At 36.7% G+C, this 18,853-nt stretch overlaps 1 protein-coding gene across 1 annotated transcript in view; it reads left to right on the forward strand.

Annotated features, from left to right (window-relative positions):
- Window positions 1–18,853, forward strand: part of BBS9 (Bardet-Biedl syndrome 9) — a 283,769-nt gene that overhangs the window by 164,209 nt on the left and 100,707 nt on the right. Inside the window, exon 21 of the mRNA XM_054273742.1 lies at window positions 5,866–5,976. Coding sequence (XP_054129717.1) covers window positions 5,866–5,976 — 111 coding nt within the window. The remainder of the gene's footprint in view (window positions 1–5,865; window positions 5,977–18,853) is intronic.

Consider the following 18,853-nt stretch of genomic DNA (forward strand, 5'->3'; position numbering starts at 1 on the left):
TTCTTTACTAGGAAAATTAAAATACAAGTGTAATAGTACAAAAAAACCCCTGACAACCACTGACAGGGTCAGAATACAACCTGGCACCCTGTTGGTCAGGGTGTGGGTAGCAGTCCCATTAAATGGTGGCTGCAGACAGATGTGGTTCTGTTGGAGCAGAGATCCTGCAGAAGGGTGTAATTTTCCTCTGAAGGTTCAGTGGTGATGTACATGGGCCTGGTCTTACTCTGGGAATCCGGTGGAGAAGACAGCTGCTCCTCTGAGAATCCAGTGGGGAAAGACTGCTGTGGTGTTCCAAATCTCAGATTATATCTGGGTAGGAATGCTTGGCTCCTCCCTCTGGGTGTAGCATCTCACAAAGGGATGGTGTAATTTTATCAGTCATGCAGTGACACTCCATGGCCTGCCCATTAATAGAAGATATCTCCCTGAAGGGAGGATTGGTTGTGGAAGAGATAAAAAAACCTGCCCATTTAAGAAGATAACTGTCCCATCTCTAACACATGGCAATAGAGCACACACCCCTAGTCACATCTTGTAACCTAAGACAGTTATGATAAGCAAAAGCTATACTTCATAATGCACTGAATATGGGGAAGAGGATGTGAGACCCAATCAACAAAAACCACCAGGTGTTTTGTGAGGCAGTGTGCTCTGAAAAAATAGTGATTTTTATTGTTGTGTTATTTGTCCAGAGTTGATAATCCCCTTGAAAAATCCCTTTGTAAGCTGATTTTTCTTTTCTGTTATGTAAAAGCAGATGGAAACCCTCTAAGCACTACAAAATTCAGTAAGTTGCCTCTCCCAAGACATATCAGAACACAGACCATGTTTTTCAGCCAGTCTGTGTTCATCAGGTGAATAGGTCGGGTGGATGGAACAATGCACTTTTGTAGCCAAAGCACAACTGTCATCATTTGTCCTTTGTTCTCAGCATGTAACAAGTGCCTTTGGTAGATATTGGGTGGCATTTATTCAGTTCACTGTTCCTGCATTCTCAGTCCTGAGTTAGTAAGGGTACTACTGAATGTTGATCTTGTGTTCTTGGCCAAGTGTCCAATAATGTGTCTTTAATGAAAACAGCTGTTGGATCTGCTCTTAGCAATGTGTTTCCCAATGCCATTCCTATGACTTGCATACCACATGCACTGAACCTCATCCTGGAAGAATGGCCAAGATATTTGACAGTTTAAACACCACAGTTGCTCCCATAAAGAGCTTCTGCTGCCAAAGTACCCTGAACTTTGTAAGTCAAGGTTTTATGAACTCAGGCATGTTCAAAATACTTGAATGGGCTACAAGCTCAAACAGAAGCCACACAATTGGTGTGAATTATTTTTGCATAGCTCTCTGTGCAACTTGTGACAACTCATTATAGGAAAAAAAAACTATGGAATTTAAGAACTGGAGGTTTTTGTTAAGAAGCATTTCAGTAAAACATGAATAAATCAGAACAACAGTTTAGTATGTCTCTGTGTGCTTCCATTTAAAATATGTTTTGATGATTTTCTATAACCTTGGACTACATATTCTGTTGGTATAACTTTTTTCCCCTAATTTGTTCTACTGGAATGTAGTACAGAAATATTTTTCCATCATTTTTTTGAATTTGGTTGTGTCAAAGCACACAGAAAACAATGGAATTGTGTGACTGCAGGATTGTAGCCACTGTTAGACTTAAGTGATAAGTTCTGAAATTTATAACTGATTATTTAGTGACTCTACATTCTGCAAATGAATATCCAAACTAAACCTGGGCTATTTGCTATTGGGAAATGTATCACTGTTTGTTACCAGGCACCTATTTAGGAAGAACAAACAAACAAACACACCTTTTTCTCTGCCTTCCCTTCCCCTTCCTCCCTGCCTACCTGTCTGTCTTAGCCCCCAACCCCCTCTTTCTCTCTCCCTTATTTTTTCCCCTTCCTCATAATTCTTCTCCCTCTTTCTCCTCAAACTCTGCAATGGAAATGTGTTTGCATTCCTGGTATGTGTCTATTCAAATTATAGCCTCTAAGCCGGAGCTGCTATGTGAATAAATGTTCTATGGATCTCATAATACACTCAAATATGTATTGTTTTCTTCTATAGATTGTGTTGTTTTATCTTCCATTTAAAAAACAGCAATAGCATTACTTATCTTCACCACCTGCATGCAGTGTTTACTTCAACAGACAGGCTACTTTCTGATGGGAAGATCCTAATAAAATTTAGAGGAATTGAATAAATGCAACCAGCAGAATCAGTTCAATTAATTCATAAACTCTTTAAGAGAGAATAACCTCTAAAGCATTAGACTGCATTTTTGGTGTACACTTTCCTAAGATTGTCAACAGAACAGCAAACTCAAGTGAGCATGGTTTTGGGTATAGCTTTTTGAAATCTCTATGAAATAGTTTTACTGTTTAGATTGTCTTCATTTTATAATGGTATACATATGGATGCAAAACCTGCTATTTACAGAGCTTACTGCTCACATCTTGACTATCTTGCTGCCAAAGACTGCTCAGGAAGCTGGTTTTTCTTCTTTCTGTGGACTCTTGTAAGAATTAATTTCAGAGGAAAATGGAAACTTATGCTTAGTTTAGGCTGAGATTGAGTGGAAGAGAAAAAAGAAATTCAAATAATCTTTACCTCAAAGTGCCTTTTCATTTTTTCCTGATGTATACCACTTTTGTTTTCCTGTTTTTCAACTTTTAAAGCCATATTAAAATGCATAAAAACATGGTGATAGGAATCTGTAGGAAAACTGTCAAGACTTAATTTTTGTTCAATATGTGTTATATGTTTATATTTCCTTTGGGTGTAGGTATCTTTTTCCAGCTTAAGAACCAAACGTGTTACAAAAACAGATGTAGTGAAAATAAGCAAGAGAAGTCTCATTTCCTTTGGTGAACAAAGTTCACAATTAGCTTGAGTGTAATTTTATGCATGTTCTACCCTATCAAGCAGTTTTGTTGACAAAAGCTTGCTTGCTTGGATTTATTGCAACTGATAAAAGATCTGTGATGCCAGACAAGAATTAAGCTACATGGAAAAGGGGAGAAAGAGTGGGTCAGATGTAATAACATATTCTAGATGTTAGTCCTGCCAACAATTAATGGGAAAATTAATTTTATGAAGCTCTGTTTACAGACTGACATCTGGAGGACTTCTCAGCTTGGATAATTTCCAGTGTGTAGATTTATGTACTACTATTACTCCTCTTTTCCCCTTTTTTCCTTAAATATTCCACTTTTCAGATCTGTACCATTCAATTAATTGTGAATGAATGTGAATTAGTTTGTTGCTGTGATTTCTTTTAGGATTCGATGTACATAAAAACTGAAAATGCTTGCTAAAACAGATATTCAGTGAATACTTATTGAAATGTATTTGGAGATACAAAAAAAAAAATCAAAGAGTTTTTTTAACTTCAAGAAGTTCTGATCAGAGAAGTCAGAATATAGACCATGAGTAGAACTTTTGAAGTATGAAATGGAAAGCTTGTAGTCCTAGCAGAAAAGGTCTTTTTTTCCTCTGTTTCGTTTCTTTTTTTTTTTTTTTTTCCATATAGCTGTCTTTTTGAGTTGGAAAATGTTTTTGAATCACGAAATCTTGGTCTACCAAATCTTATATTGAGTAGTGTGTACTTGTGCCTTATCCAGTTTCTTTTTCAGTCTTGTGGAATTTTGAAATTTGCTTTGAATGTTTCCCTTCTTTCAGTGTGACAGTAGTTGTAGTGTGGTCTCCACACCTTCCTTCCTGTGGGAAATCATAGCGTGTTGTCAAGGGGATCTGTTGTGATCTTGAGGATGTGTATCTGTGTATCTCTCTACTTCCTTTTAACAAATAGTGTGTTGCAGCTAAGGGCAAATAGACCTTTTCTAACTCATATTCAGTCACTGTCATGATTGAAAACTAATGAAATATTTTGGCACCAGAGGCCCTCAGTCCTCAAGGCTATGTAAGTTACTGAATTTTGGGTTTAAGAAAGAATGTTAGAAAATGTCTCTATTTCCATGTAGAAATTCAGTGGATACTAATTGACTTGGTGAGTTTTCACTCATGCTGTTACAAAATGTTATAATATTAAAATATATGACGCTATTCTTAATAGTTTTTTGGGGCAGAAGACCTTAATTTTGTATCCTATATTTATAGGCTAGTGTTTAAGAGTGTAGATTTTGTCTGAACAATAAGAATGTGAAAAATCTAAATTGACTTGTAAAGCACTGATTTCTATTTCCTCAAATCTTGTAGTTTACATTTTTGTCACAATTTTCAAATGGCAACAGAAGTACTGGTTTACAGATACTTATTTTCATTTAGGCTGTTGGTACATTTATATTTAATGCAATGTCAGACATGACCCTACTGTTACAGTATTTTAACATGAAGAGGTTTTTTTTTTTTAATTTCCAATTTTCTCTTCCATTTTTATAGCAGGTATCCTAAATATTTGAAGCTGTCATGGGTTGCAAGTCTGATGCATTTACTCCTCACCTTCCTTTCTTACTGAAAAAAATTTTCTTGCTGTAAATCAAACATAAATCCTGTGATGCAATTCATACTTTCTCTCAGGGTGTATTTGGATAAAGCAGCTTGTGGCTTTACTCTTCCTTAGGAGCCCTAGGTGCTGTATTAGTTCTTTATCTGGTAGGACTGAGTGTTTTCACAGGTTTCACTGGAGCTGCCATGCTTTACCATGGCTAGTCAGGGCGGTACATTTCTTCAAGACATGGTGCATTGGTTTGCCAGTGATTCTGAAACTGCCAGGGAAAATGCAACTCTCCTACTTAGAAACACAACCTTTTCTCAAATTTTACTCAATTTAGTAATGGGAGGCTAGCCGGTGTTGCTGCAAATTTGATGCACATTTTATGGGGCCTGGAGTAAAACATGTCTTTTTAAAATAGAGCAACTCTTGCATGAAGGTAAAAAGTCAGTCCATGCCGTTGGGAGTTGATGTGCTGCTTACAAACGTGCTTTTGGAGCCCAATAGATGAGTACATGGATTTGTTTGCTTGCTAGTGGTGTTCCTGGGAGGGCTGTGAGAAAAAGATGCAGCTCAGCTGTGTGCTGTATTGTTGGCAGTGTGCTTACTGTGAGGCCATCTTCTTGCTGTGGAATAGTGACACATCCTCCAGTGTCCTGACTGCAGCTGTTCTGAAATAAATATACATCAACCTATTCCACTGCAAGCTACTCCAGCTGATACTACTACTACTACTAGATTATACCTCTCTTCATACTTTAAATGTAGGCATTTAAACATATTTGAAGAAAAAGCTGTAAGTAATTGTGTTGTCTAATGAATGGCTCATAAAACAACGTTGAAATATACAAAGATGTTATACCATATATCCTATAATTGCTTGAGTAAGGCATGTTATTGGACACTGAAAGTGTCCCTGCATTTCCTTTAATAAATATACTGTATTTAATAGCCCATCAAAAAAAATCAGCAGGTCATTTTCTGTGGCAAGCTAACAATCTTCATAGGTTTGTTGATTTTGTAAAGTTATTTCATTCACACTTAATTACTTTATTACAAAAATAGCTCCCAGTAATTTGTTCTTTAATAAAAATCACATTATTTTCCATGTTTTATATGGAACCAGTTTTGCATATTCTGTGATCTAAATGAATTCAAACTTTTTTTCAAGATGACATAAATAGTAAAGAGAATTCATTAAAGCACAATCAGCCTTCTAAACAATGGTAATTGTTTTCTTTAGCAAATTTCCTTGAAGTGAAAGTAAAGACTATTTTAGTTTTATATGTTCCTGTCAGCTAATTTATTGCCTCTTTTCCTCAGTTATGCACCAGTGAATTTGTTTTGTTGCATAAACCCCACATTAAGAGTTGTCCATTTTCACCTAGGTGGCTGTGCTACAATCCCAGAGTCTGATCTAGAGGAAAGGACCTTTATACCTGGCTCCACAGCGGTGTTTGCTAGTCATGGGCAGACCACAAAGCAGAAATCCAAGCCTGGTAAGAAAAGGAGAATTATGTTATTTCACTTAGAGGGGTACAGCTCGTGTTTTCAGAGTGCTTGTGGACACACGAAAAAAAATGGCATCTATTTCAGCCTTTGTTGGCATAATTTCTAGTTTTACTTGCTACAATAGTACAATGTGTAGGATTCTGAACTTACTCAGCTTCTTCTGTTAAGAATGGCTCAGCTGTAAAGGTCAATCTTGGAATGAAATAACTTCACAGTTCAAAGGTTTTGTGCTGTGTAGTACTTGAAAGAGATTCTCACAGGTTTTATTCATGATCTCTTCCACAGAGGCAAAATCAAACTGTGGGCATTTTGGTGTAATAAAGGTTTTTTTTTTCCCCTGTGGTACAGTGGTTACACTTTGTGCCAGCTGATTAAAATATGGTCATTACTTATCTTTTGTGGGGAGACTTCTTAGAATTTCAGAAAAATATTATTGGATATAATAAAATTAAATTATACTGGCTATAAAATATGCTGCATACAGTGATGACACATTTTCTGGAAAGACTTCTTGCTGCCGGGAACTGTGATATAGTGTTAACATATTTTAAAAGCAGCTCTGTAAAGCACTGCCTTGCAGTTTAATAAAGTGTCTGGTAAATTCTCAGGTTTTGACTATAGCAATTTCACATTTTGCTTGCTAAGTTGTACCTTCACACTTCTTTTCCCCTCTCCTTGACTGATTTTATCCTATAATATTTATTATAAAGTGTATTTGAATGTTGCTTGTGAATCAGAAGTCTTCATTATGGATGGGTGTTGAAGTTAAGAAAAGCAGCTTAGAGGTTGCAACTAACAACAGTAAAAAATACCAAATCCTTATTCATCTGCAAAACTCAGTTAAATGTGTGTTTAAAAAGCATTCAGCTCCTTGTTTGCCCAGCTAATTGTAGCACAGACAGGCAGGGAGTTGGAATAGATAGTTAATTTCAATAGCAGAATTTACATTAGCAAACTTTTATTAGTAGGCAGGAAAGAAGGGTATCTAATGCGGCAATGTATAATAATGCCACAGTGTAACTTAAAAATTAGTACCTGCTTACAAAACAACCTGAAAAATCCCCTGAAGGCCTACTGCTCTGACTTTTCTAGAATGCTCATTACTTGTGGTCCTCATGGATTTCAGGTCAGTAGAAGAAGAGAGCCTGTCAAAGTTGACATAAATATAGTTTAACCTTTGCCATCTGGATATATTAAGTAACCTCCTGGCTATGGAAAAGTATATGATCTCTCTGATGTGGCGTACAATCCTGATAAAATTCCAACTTTAGGCAGTTAGATTAATAACTCACAAACATATGGCAGGTTATATCTCTTTTCCTGATGCTCCAGTCTTCTGATCAAGCGCATATTTGTTCTTCAGTAGATAGTGTCCTCCTATATTTAAATAACCTTATTACTGAAAAGACTAGCATGAGTGGAAAAGTGTAGAAATGTATTCATGAGCTCCAGAAACAACAGCATAGGGACCTGCATATCCTAGTGTAGGTCTTAGCCCATGATATAAATTGAGACTTACGTCACATAGCTGGCTGTTGTTGCCTTGTAACTGTAAAAGGCAGAATGAAAACTTTGAAAGCTTTTAAAAAGTCTTCAGGTTTACAGCCATGTGTTATATGAGTGAGTTTAATTCATTCATGGTAAGAATTGACTGCCGTCTGCCAGCTAGAGCTGCAATATAGAGAACACCTAGAATATCTGCCACCAAGCTGTCTGGAAATTCTAATTGCTATGAGTGTAAGAGCCAAGGGAGCTACTTAAACCTGAAGGTAACAGTAGGCATGAAATCACAGCCTTTCAATGTTTTTCTGTACATGATATTTTTGGACTGATTTCTTGCTCAGGCACCACAGGCTGCAGCAAGACCATGGTGATTACAAAGAGCCTTCAAAGAATATTTTCTGTATCTTATGTATCATTTTATTTAAATTTGCCTTTAATTTAACTATGTGCAGTACATGAGAGAGAAAAAGGGACAAAGTAGAGTAAAAGTAATTTTTCTTGTCATATCTTTCTTCATTTCCTAATGGAGTTCAAGATAGATTCTCATGATAAGTTGTGGGTTGGTTGTTTGATGACCCTAGTGACCTAGCGGGTCACTTCCAGCTCAGGATGTTCTGTGACTATATGATAATGTGTTGTATGAGCTATGCAAAGAACTGAGGGAAATGAGGGACTGAGACCCGGAAGACTGTTCTGTGAGAAACTGTGCTGTAGGGCATCATCCTGTCACAGACTTGCAAATTATCTCATTTAAAGTATTATACTGAGACTTTCCAGGCAGCTGCTAAGCAGGCGAGCAAGACTTTTAGCTTTACTTGGAATAGTTACTTAGGAGAGCAGAAAATGACATCTAGTAGTCATCTACAAGTCTGTGCAAGGACAGAATGAGTGGTTTTAGCCCAATCATGGAGTCTCTTTTGGGGGGGGAATTACTGGATTTATGATGTTTTGTTTTAATTGCTGAAGTAGTTCTCACTGGGTTTTTTTTTTCTTGCTTATTTTTTTCTAATCCAAGTATATTGTGATTTCATAGTGAAGAATGGGATCACATTCATGATATTTGGAAGCTAATGGTATTATTGCAGGTGTAGGAGTAGATTCTTTTAGATGGCTTTTGCTTTGAGTAGGTACAAAATACTCCCTTAACATTCTCTGTCCCAGTGAATGGAAAAGAATTCATGCATTTCTTACCACCTCAAGACATGGAGTCTGTGTGCATTGCATTGAGATGAATAATGCTAGCATGATAAATCCCTGCTGATTTTGTTCTTGCTGTTTTAGTTAGGAGGAGGACAGAGCAGCATATATTGCATTTAGACTGCACAAGCCTAATGGAGAGTTTGAATGTAATTTGAAGTTCACTTGTGATGTCTTTACTTTCTCCATGAGCTCACAGCTATAACACCTATGGTGACCTCTACTGCAATCAAAAATATAAATGTGGTGATTGTAGACTCTGCATATGTACTGTGGAATTCCTTTCTCTTTTGATGTACTCTTCCTGCTGTCTTCTGTTCTCTTCTATAGAAATTATGTATTCCTAACCAGAGTTGCTTCTGCTTGAGTGATTTGACTTTACTGAGAAGTTTTCGTGTGTTCTAGAGGGTAACAATTAACGAGATTTGCAGAGCTCTACTTCTCAAGCTCTCACTTGTGCTAGAATATTTCTGTTGGAATTAATTGAAAATATGGTTTGTCGCAAAGAGGTAAAAGAGGTTCTTGTACATGCAGGTTTTTTAGAGAAATCTCTAAGAAATATGGGAAACTGCCTTAAAACAGCAATTAAACTGTGCTGGTGGTGAGCTTTAGGATGTAATAACAACATATGCATTTATCAGTATATAGTCCTTTAAGTATTTTGGACTCCTTGTATGCCTTGTGCTGCAGGCTACTTACTATGAAAGAGAACTTCCTAAGACCTTTTTTTCCAACAAATATTCCTACTGATTGTTTTACATAGAAAGGGTCTGATTGGTTTTGTTTTATGAGTAAAGAGTTTTATGCTGGTAAATCATGACTAATTTCTCTAAATTGATGGAAAAGCAGATTAAAAGTTAGTATGAATAAAAGAATGTTTGGCTTGAAAAATATATCTTGATTTTTTTGGGTGTTGTTGTTGGGTTTTTGTGTGAAACCATTGTGCTGATTACACTTTAATTACCTTGTTCAGGATTTTACAGCACTGGAAGTCAGATTTGTCAAGTGTCATGACACTCAGGTAGTGGAATTTTCACAACTTGTAAGACTTGATTTTTCTGGGAGAATTTTTCATCTAAGATCCTGTAAACCTATTCTGTAAATGGTCTATCTAAACAACAACAAGAAAAGTCTTTAATATTTAAGGGAAGTATTTGCCTGACTTTGCCGTGATAATTCAGAATAATTGTCTCTTCCTGAGAGAGCAGTATGGCTCTGTATTTACATTTATTGTTTAAGCACGAATATTTCTGAGAAGCTATTTATAAGACAAAATATTTAGCATTTGGATTTGCTACTGTGCTTCCACTGTTTTAGTTATATTCTTTGTATGTTGCTGTCATGCAAATATTTAGATGGCTTAACGATTAAATTTCAAAGTTCTCATCTTCTATGATTATATTTAGTAAAGTAAATAAACTTCCATAGTTTAATACTCAAAGCATCTAAGACCAAAAACTGTGTCAGCATTTCTATTTATGATTGGAATAGATTTTTAACTGTCTTTATTTTGAATGTAACTTATTCTTTTTGATTAAGTAGACAGGCACCTATACATAGATGACAGTGAGGTTGAGCTATAAACTCCAGTAAAACCAGACCTTCTGAGTGTCAGATTTTAAAAACACCCTCCAAAGCTGCACCCAGACATGGTACCGCTGCATGTCTTTAGTGTATTTCATTTATTTTTCTACTTTTTCTCCAGCATTGAATGGCAATGTTCATGCAGATGTTGTAGGTGCCATTTAAGAGATCTTTCAACTTCACCCTTCTAATCAAAGATTGCTGTTTTTAATAGCCTAGACGATTTTAAGAACTATCCCATGGTTCCAGCTCACAAAGGTGTTTGCTTGCACTAACTTTTTAGTAAACAAGATTGAAACTATTTTCCTTTAAAGGGTCTAGGGACACATTATATTTATCTATGTGCTTAATTTTTCTTATGAATACACAACTGTGTGAAACTGCAAACTACATTTGCTAAGTAGCTCATCAAAAAGTGATGTAATATAGGATGAAATTTTGTGATAGTGTTTCATGTATTTGATTTTAGAAAGGAGTACTTTTAAACACTTGGCGTTCTATGAAGAGTTAGATAGTAAGGAGCTTTTGGGTATGAATTTCTGCCAGCTCTCCACTGAGTCTTTTTATTTTTGTACTGAACTGTTCTTAATATTACTTCTTGCCTACACATATGAGGAAAGGCATATCTTGGAATTTATTTTGAAGGGTGCCTAAATTTGCTGTAAAAACTCTAAAACAGGTCTGTAAAAGATTTCTGGTTTCTCTCAGACATATATTGTCTATATATTGGACTACTAACTGCCCTAAATTTTCAACATGCATGAGTAAGGTGCAGATGTCCTTACTACTGTTATTGTAATAGTTTAATTTGCTGCACTAGTAATCATTTGGATACTGATGTTTTTGCCAATTACAGCAAAAGTATTTTCAATGTACAAAGTGATTTACTTTTCCAGGTTAGACAGTAGAATAGACAGAAGACAATTGTACTACTAACTGTATTGTACATGAGATTAAATAAAAGGGAAATGTTTAAGCTAAGCTAATTTTGAAAAAATATCCCTACTGTCTAGAGAGGGATTTCATGCCCATAGTGAACTTTCTAAACAATCAGCTGAATGAATCAGTACTGTTTGCAACACACCCTTTTCAGCTCTTCATGGCTAAAGTCTTGAACCTGAACTTCTGTCTGAAGTTTGGTTACTACATTCGTGGCATGAGTTTTTTAACAGACTTATTTTTTAAAAGTTGTGAAGGCCCAATTAACAGGTCTCATCTGAAGGGGCAATTGTGATGCTGACAGTTTGAGTTCAGCTTCAAGCATTTTGAGATGTGAGTTTCAACACAATGTTTGGCCATTGGCTAACAAAGAATCCTGAATTAGAAACAAATCTGTCAAAAATGCGGAAACTTGTGATGGCCTCAGGTAAGTGAAAGCTCCTTCTGACCTAACCTCATTAGTTGCTCACTTAGGTATTTCCCACTGATGTATTGTGGTATTAGGAGACTAGATCCTTGTTTCTTTCTGTATAGACATTGCTATGCAATGGGAAAGATACCAGAAGCCTGCAGCTGGGCCCACCTAATACTTTAAAATTGCTAAGCTAATTGTTTCCACAAGAAAAGGTGCAAAGAAAATCACTGGGCTACAAAAAGCCTATTTTTCTGGAGAGAGTTGAAGAGATTTATGGAGATTTTCTTTTCCACAGAGTCTGTTTTTCTAAAGAGCAGTACAGCTTAAGAGATTAATGTGAGAATTCCTTCATTAAGTCAATACCAAATGAAGTACAGTTTCTCTTTTAGCAGGAGCTTGTATATACATCTCCTCTGAAATGTAATATAGCACATAAGAACACAGCAAGTCTTATATACATTGTATTATTTGCAGATTGTACTATATTATAATGTATATTGCCAGCTGCAGTGAGTAAAGAGATCAGTCTCTGTGTTTGCCCCATTCTAGCAGTTGTTATAGTGTTTTACAAAATGTTTTCATTCAGAGGTTAAAAAAGTCTCTGATTAGTTCTGCTTTGTTTTATGACTGTCAATATAACAAAGAACTGAGGACTGCCTTACACTCTGCTTTGTGGGTTGTCTCAGAATTTGCTGTGACATCACAGAAAAGAGGTAGGAAATGAACAAGTCACGGTATAGAGAGGCTGACCCTTCTCCTTCAAATTGGTGGCTTTAATAGAAAGAATTGTCTGTGTAAAGTGTTTTGTTTTTTAATGAAGAGAGAATTCAAAGGCGCTCTTAAAATTATTAGCAAAGGGTTGCTATTGCTGCAGTTGGGGATTAGAAAAGAATGATACAAGGCATATCAACATATTCATGGCCATATCCAAAGCTTTCTGGAATCTATCAAAAAGTCTTTCCTTACTTTTAATGAGACCTGAACATGAGAAATACTGATGGATAATGGAAGGCAAGGAACGCATAAAAAATAGATTGGGAAGAGAGGGCATGCTAAATATGAACCAAACCAAAAAATAAAATCTAAACACATTTTTAGGAATTATGATTAGGTTTTTTAGGCAAGAAAGGGGAATTGTAGCACAGTGAAAGGAATAAAAAAATAAAGAGAAGTTTAAAAGCTTTTTTTGGGGACTAAATGTTAGTTTTCACATTTCCTTGGCAGTTTTCCTGCATAACTATGTGCTTAAGAGAAGTAGATGATTGTCTGTCACTAGGATTCATTCACACACTTGTCTTCTGCAAGTAAAGATGGGCAGGAAAGAAACTAGTCAGAGTTCTCTGCTGTGTGCTGCTGCCTACTCTTCATATGTGCTGTGCAGATTAATACTCCATTTTCCTTATGGGTGTTTATAAGACTTCTTGTGTTGCTTTTGCTTCCTCACACCAGTTATTTCCTCCACTGCATCAAGAGGTGCTGTTTAAAGTGCACACTACAAATATGCCCACCATTCTGTGGTTTTTCTCATGGATTTGAACTGCTGGCTACTGTTTTCTTTAGCTTGGGTGAGGTCTTTTTTACTGAATACTTAGGAAGACTTGTTTCTCAACGCATGTGTTTATCTACCTAATGCATTACTGGCTCTCCAGTTCTGTGACACACAACTCTGTACCTAGTTTTTTGTTTAATTGGAAAATTGTAATTTTTGTACAGAACATGGGTAGCTTTGAATTTCATACATTCTTTGGACTAGTGCATTATTCCTGGCTTCACTTCTTTTGTCAGATCTTTTTTGGTTTGTGAGATAGCCCTCAGATATCTGTGCTACTTTCTTGACATTATAGAATAGTATCTGTAAAATTAACATTTTGCTATTGATTGTTTATATTTATTTGTGTTAGCTGTTAATGGTTCCTATATGTTCATGTAAGTCTTTGAGGGCTATAAACATTTTATGCTGTTGCTATTTCTAATGAGCTGTTATTATTAAAATAAAGAGAATAAAAGGACAGACACTCATCAATGTATTATTTGAATGCCTGCTCAAAATTCCAAGTCAAGAAGAATTTAGATGCTGCCAGGTATATTGAATCCTGTTCAGGTTTTCATGGTTTGGACAACACAGTTGGCAGACAGACACTTTTGGCTTCTGACATCCATCTTTGTATAAAAGAAGTAATTAAATCAGAGGCATTCAATAGCACAAAACAGAGCCAAGCATTCCACTTTAAGATCTCCTCTACTGCTGAAAACCAGTACTGCAAATTTCAGGAAATCCCAAAAACTCACTGAGTACTCCAAGGAGGAGTTTTTCTGATGCAGAAACTTGGAATTGTATGACTTATGTATTATATAAAAGCCAGATTACACTTAGGGTTACTTTTATCAAAAAACTGTTTCACTACCTTTTTTAGAACCCTGAAGTTAATATTTTTGTAATCATTTGATATATCAGATGAGTATTAGTTATTTGTTAATTCCAGGATGAGCCTTTAAAATGGTTTTCCACGTCTTTTTTTTCAGGTTATACAAAATGCCAAGACTCACTTTATAGCTTGTCAACATTGGCCACCAAATGGAGATTAGCTCTAGATCTTTAGGAACTGTTTGCTGGAAAAAAATGACATTGTGGAGGTGTTAGAGGTTATTTTCCAAAATATCTTCTTTTAGAAGTAATTTTAGTGTCTTGCGCCCCTTTCTCCCCTCACCGTTCCAGGAGGCAGCCATCCATATTATGAGCTAATGGCTTAAACGTTCTTCAGAGAAAGGAAAAAAGGACTGTTTTTGAGATACAGGATTGCATGAAAGCACCTGAAACTGCAAGGATCAGTTCTCTCTCCCTGAGGGCTGACTCTGCAACCCCCTGAAAAATAAGGGATTTGAATGGAAACAGTGACTCTCATTTAAAGAACTGCTGCCACGCCTCAAAAGGGGGAGCACATTCCCACATGCTCTTTGTTGGAGAATGTTACTGGAGCTGCAAATAGGTTTTCCATGTCATTTTGTGGAAATTATCAGTGCCATTATAAGCCACTTTGGAGTTTTGCTAGAGCTTTGAATTGTTGCAGAATGGATATTATTGGTAATATCGATGATGTTATTGCCAGTTCACATCATCTTAGTTAAATAATATTGTGAATAGTATTGAAATATTTCTGGGGTTGGAATCATAATACTTCTTCTCTTAATTATTAAAATGAAATATTCAAAGTGCTACTGCACCCTCGAGGTTCTACCACTCACAACTTTTCTATAGAGGCAATGTGATTGCCATGCTTGAATAGGTAGGGGATACTGTGATCCTGGTGTTGATATGCCTCAGAAGAGGCTTCTACCTCAGATCCCAGTAGTCTATTGTAGATAAAAATTTTTCTCACTCTGGTGTGCTGGAGCAGTACACATTTTGGTCATGCTGGTTGTAATTCTTAAAACTGGTTACTTAATATGGACACTAAAATTCTTTTTTTGCATTTGTATGCTGTAGTGTTAGGAGCTCTTCCACAGTTTTAAGTTCTCCACTCACTTCTCCAGAGTGAACATATGCCTAATCCACATTCTACTTGTAAAATAGAGTCTTATGGGGCCCCATCTCTGTGTGCTGTCACAATCACAGGTGATGGACTGTCATGAACTCCTTGGTTCTTGAATTGGTTCTCATTGCCTGTGGTTGTGAGGTGCAGCACATGTGACTGTGTTGTACCTAATACTTGAATCTATTGTATTTTTAACTTAAGTCACTGGAGAATTAAATGTAGTAGTTATTGACACTTTGACTGTAGTTAATGTGAGTCTTCTGATGTCTACTGGTCAAGGGATAGATCAATTGTAATGGCAGAATTCAAAAGTCAGGCTTTCAGAACTGATTCAAGTTCACCACACTGATGAGGGTGATTGGATGAGTTTGTTAAGGAGTTGTTTAGTACCCTGGGAAAAAACAATATTACACTTAAGATGATTTCCACAAAAGGGACAAGCAACAGCAGACCAGTAGCCCTTGTTATTAAAATCAACAGTTCCAATGATGCAGTGCTTATTAAGCAGTTATTTTGTCAGCCCCATCAAATATTTATCAGCCATCGCTGCTAAGCACATTCTAGTTCTGAGTTTTTTACTGTTGTACTCCACACAGTATCCTCTCAGCTATTTCACCGGTTAGAGTAATTATGTCTTCCTGTGGTTGGGTGTCACCCTCACCAAGTTAGTATTAAGCCTACTGAAATATTTCCAAAAGGAGGATTTGAGGCTGAAGTAGGAGTGAATGAAAAACTGGGTAAGTGCTGAGTTTTTAATAACTGCTGGAACATACAACCAGATGTACTCCTGCTGCACGAAGCAGTGCAGGAAGCAGGTCTGCCTTCCTGGCCTGTGTTAGTGTATGTACCCCTGCATCAGGGTTTGCTAAGCAGTAGGTGAGTGCACAAAGCTGAATAAGTTTAGTACTTTGGAAACATAGGCTAGAAGCAAAAATAGTTTGTATCTCCTAGGACAGATTTTGTTTTCAAAATTTGGTTCTCTTTTAAGGGGAAAAATAGAAAGGTTTTCCAAAATGCTGATCAGAACAGTATATGGTATTTAGAGTGGTGTTAGAGCTAGGTCTGATTCCTTTAATGGTACCCCCAAAACAAATGCATGATATCACTTAATGAAGACACATTTCTTTTATTATTGTCATGTTATTTTACAGCCACATTCCCTCACAGGACAAGTGTTGGGAGGTTGGGATGCTGACAGACAAGGTGAACCACAAGAGAAACCCTGTAGTTCCTTAGTTTGCTCAGTTTCTAAATAGAGTAAAAAATTTTGTGGCACTGATAGACTACATAGTTTTTCAGCTCACTGTGTAGTTACTATCTAGCAAATAAAATACTACTTAATAAAACCTGGAGTCTTCATTTAGTCTTTAAAATTTCTTTTGGGCCCTTGCCCTGTAGAAGGCTCTGCAATTGAATTGAATCAGTGATTTATTTTTTTAAAATGTATTTTGGCTCATAGATGTCATAGGTGTCTTCAGAGCTAATACATTGAGTGTCATGGACAGAGTGATGGTCTGTGTAGGACTGTGCAATACCCCAGCTATGTATTAGCACCCCAGAGAATACTACTTTAGAAGTTGGAAGCTAAGTTTGTTTTCTGAAAAGTAGCTTGGATTTTGATGTGATCTCAATCCCATTCAAGAAAATCTTAAATGTAAAAGCTAGGAGTAAGAAATAGTAAAATTATCTGTAGTTAGACAGATTCAGAGGTCTCCTGTGGCTCTATTTATCAAAAAATCTTGATCATTTCTAGCTTTATTGTGTTGTGTGTATTCCAGCAAATGTTACTTTTTATTTTTTTGTGTTTATGAATATGAACAATTTGTCACTTTGAGCTTGGCAACTTCTGTCATTGCTGGTGAGAAATATGAAAAAGGAGCAAGGTAAGAACAGGGGATGGAAAACAATAGCACAGTAGAAAATATGTTAAATGTACCACAACACACGGGTATTAGTTCTCTCCCCTGTCGTTATAATTCAGTGAAGCTTTTGATTGCGAAAAGTGTGATTAAAAACATCTGCTTGCTTTCCCCTGGGCTGCTCTGCTAGCAGCATTAAACAAGCAATCACTGCAACTGTTCCTCAGGTCTGTTGCAAAACATGCCTGAAAAGATAAGTTCTGCAGTACTTGGGGTAGCTAGCCCAAAATTAGACTGGTTGTATCCAAATGAGCTACAGCCTAGAGTGGAGAGGTTGCCATGGCTTTATCTTCTCATCCTCTCAGCCACCAAGTGTTTCTGCATTCACTGGTGCCAGCACTATTTATAATGATCAGGTGGTAAGGCAGCTTTAGGGAGCTGAACAGATGAAAATTTCAAAATGTGATTCAAGTTGTTTTTTCCTAACCTTAATCTTTATCCTTACAGTTAGACAATTAAAAGGACAGGTTACTGTCTTGTGGGGTCAGTGAGCTGTAATTGTGTCCACAGCTGCAAAACTGCTAGTTCTGCGGTGGGAGAGAGGTTGGTATGTGCATCATGATGCAGGGGAAGAGCATGAACGTCCCTGTGGCAGCAGGCACAGCTATGTCAAATTAAGTATAAAATGTGATTGCCTTCTAGCTTTTAACTGGATCAGCCATCTGAATCATTCACCTCACAGTGGCAGGAGCATGAGTGCTGGGTCAAGGAATAAGGGAATGGGGAAGCCACAACTGCCCCGCCTTATGTTAGCCTATGCTGTCCCAGTAGCTAAAGCACAATCAAACCCTTAAAGAGGAGCATTGAGAAAAGAACCCAGAATACTAACAGGATATTTTATGTGTGCCATGCCTTATTAATTGTAATTGTAAAGTTATTCTGAGTTCTCTTACCTAATGAACCAGTGCTAGAAGTGCCAGGTTATTTTTATGCTGTGGAAGGTGGTTTGTGTATGATGGGGAGCCTCTTCATTCTTGTGTTCACAGTCCATTGTGCCAGAACTCATTTATGCTTTTTCCTGGCAATTTTCTCACAGCTCTAAAACTTTGGACTTGGGACCTAATCCAACAAAGTTTTTAGGCATGCACTGCCAAGCATATGTAGCCTCACTGGACTCACAAGGGAGTATAGTAGGCAAAGTGAAAACGCCCTCTGGTCTTTCTGTATCAGCTGTACTTGGTCCTTCTTGGAGTAAAATTGGTTGTAAGCCTGAAAGAAATGTCATATTAGGACAGCTGCTTCTCCTATTCTCCTTAGCATTTCCTTGGTTTGTCAAATGGAGAATAGGTCAAGACTTCATCATGAACACTAAGCTAAGCCAACACATAAATACCCTTGAGCAGCAGTTTTAACATTTTGGAATATTTATAGCTAACAGCTAAATTTTAGGATAACAAACTGTTCAAAGTCTGTGTTAGTTAATTTCTGTAAAATATAGTTTTTATTCTGGGTGAATTCCAGATGTTTGAGCATGGACTAGAGATCAATCTGGAATGGTCTAAAATTAAATATCATTCTTTCTTTTCTTTTCCCTTTGTTAATAGGACTTTTCAGAGAGGCTATTTGATAAACACAGTGTAATAGTGTGTAATAACAATAAATGGTACTAAAAAATTGGCATTTCTTTTGCTTTCTTAGGAACTGTTCTGACAATTATGCACTGACTAAAAGTCAGGTGTCACATCCTGTATTTCAGTTTCTTTTCTGGATCCTCAATATTTGATATTTACCCCATGGCCTATATTGTATTCTGTAATGCATAGGCAAACTTGAA

The sequence above is a fragment of the Melozone crissalis genome, unplaced genomic scaffold (genome assembly GCF_028551555.1).
Source record: "Melozone crissalis strain CALT ecotype California unplaced genomic scaffold, PUWL_Pcris_2 ptg000016l_1, whole genome shotgun sequence".
Taxonomy (NCBI): Eukaryota; Metazoa; Chordata; class Aves; order Passeriformes; family Passerellidae; genus Melozone; species Melozone crissalis.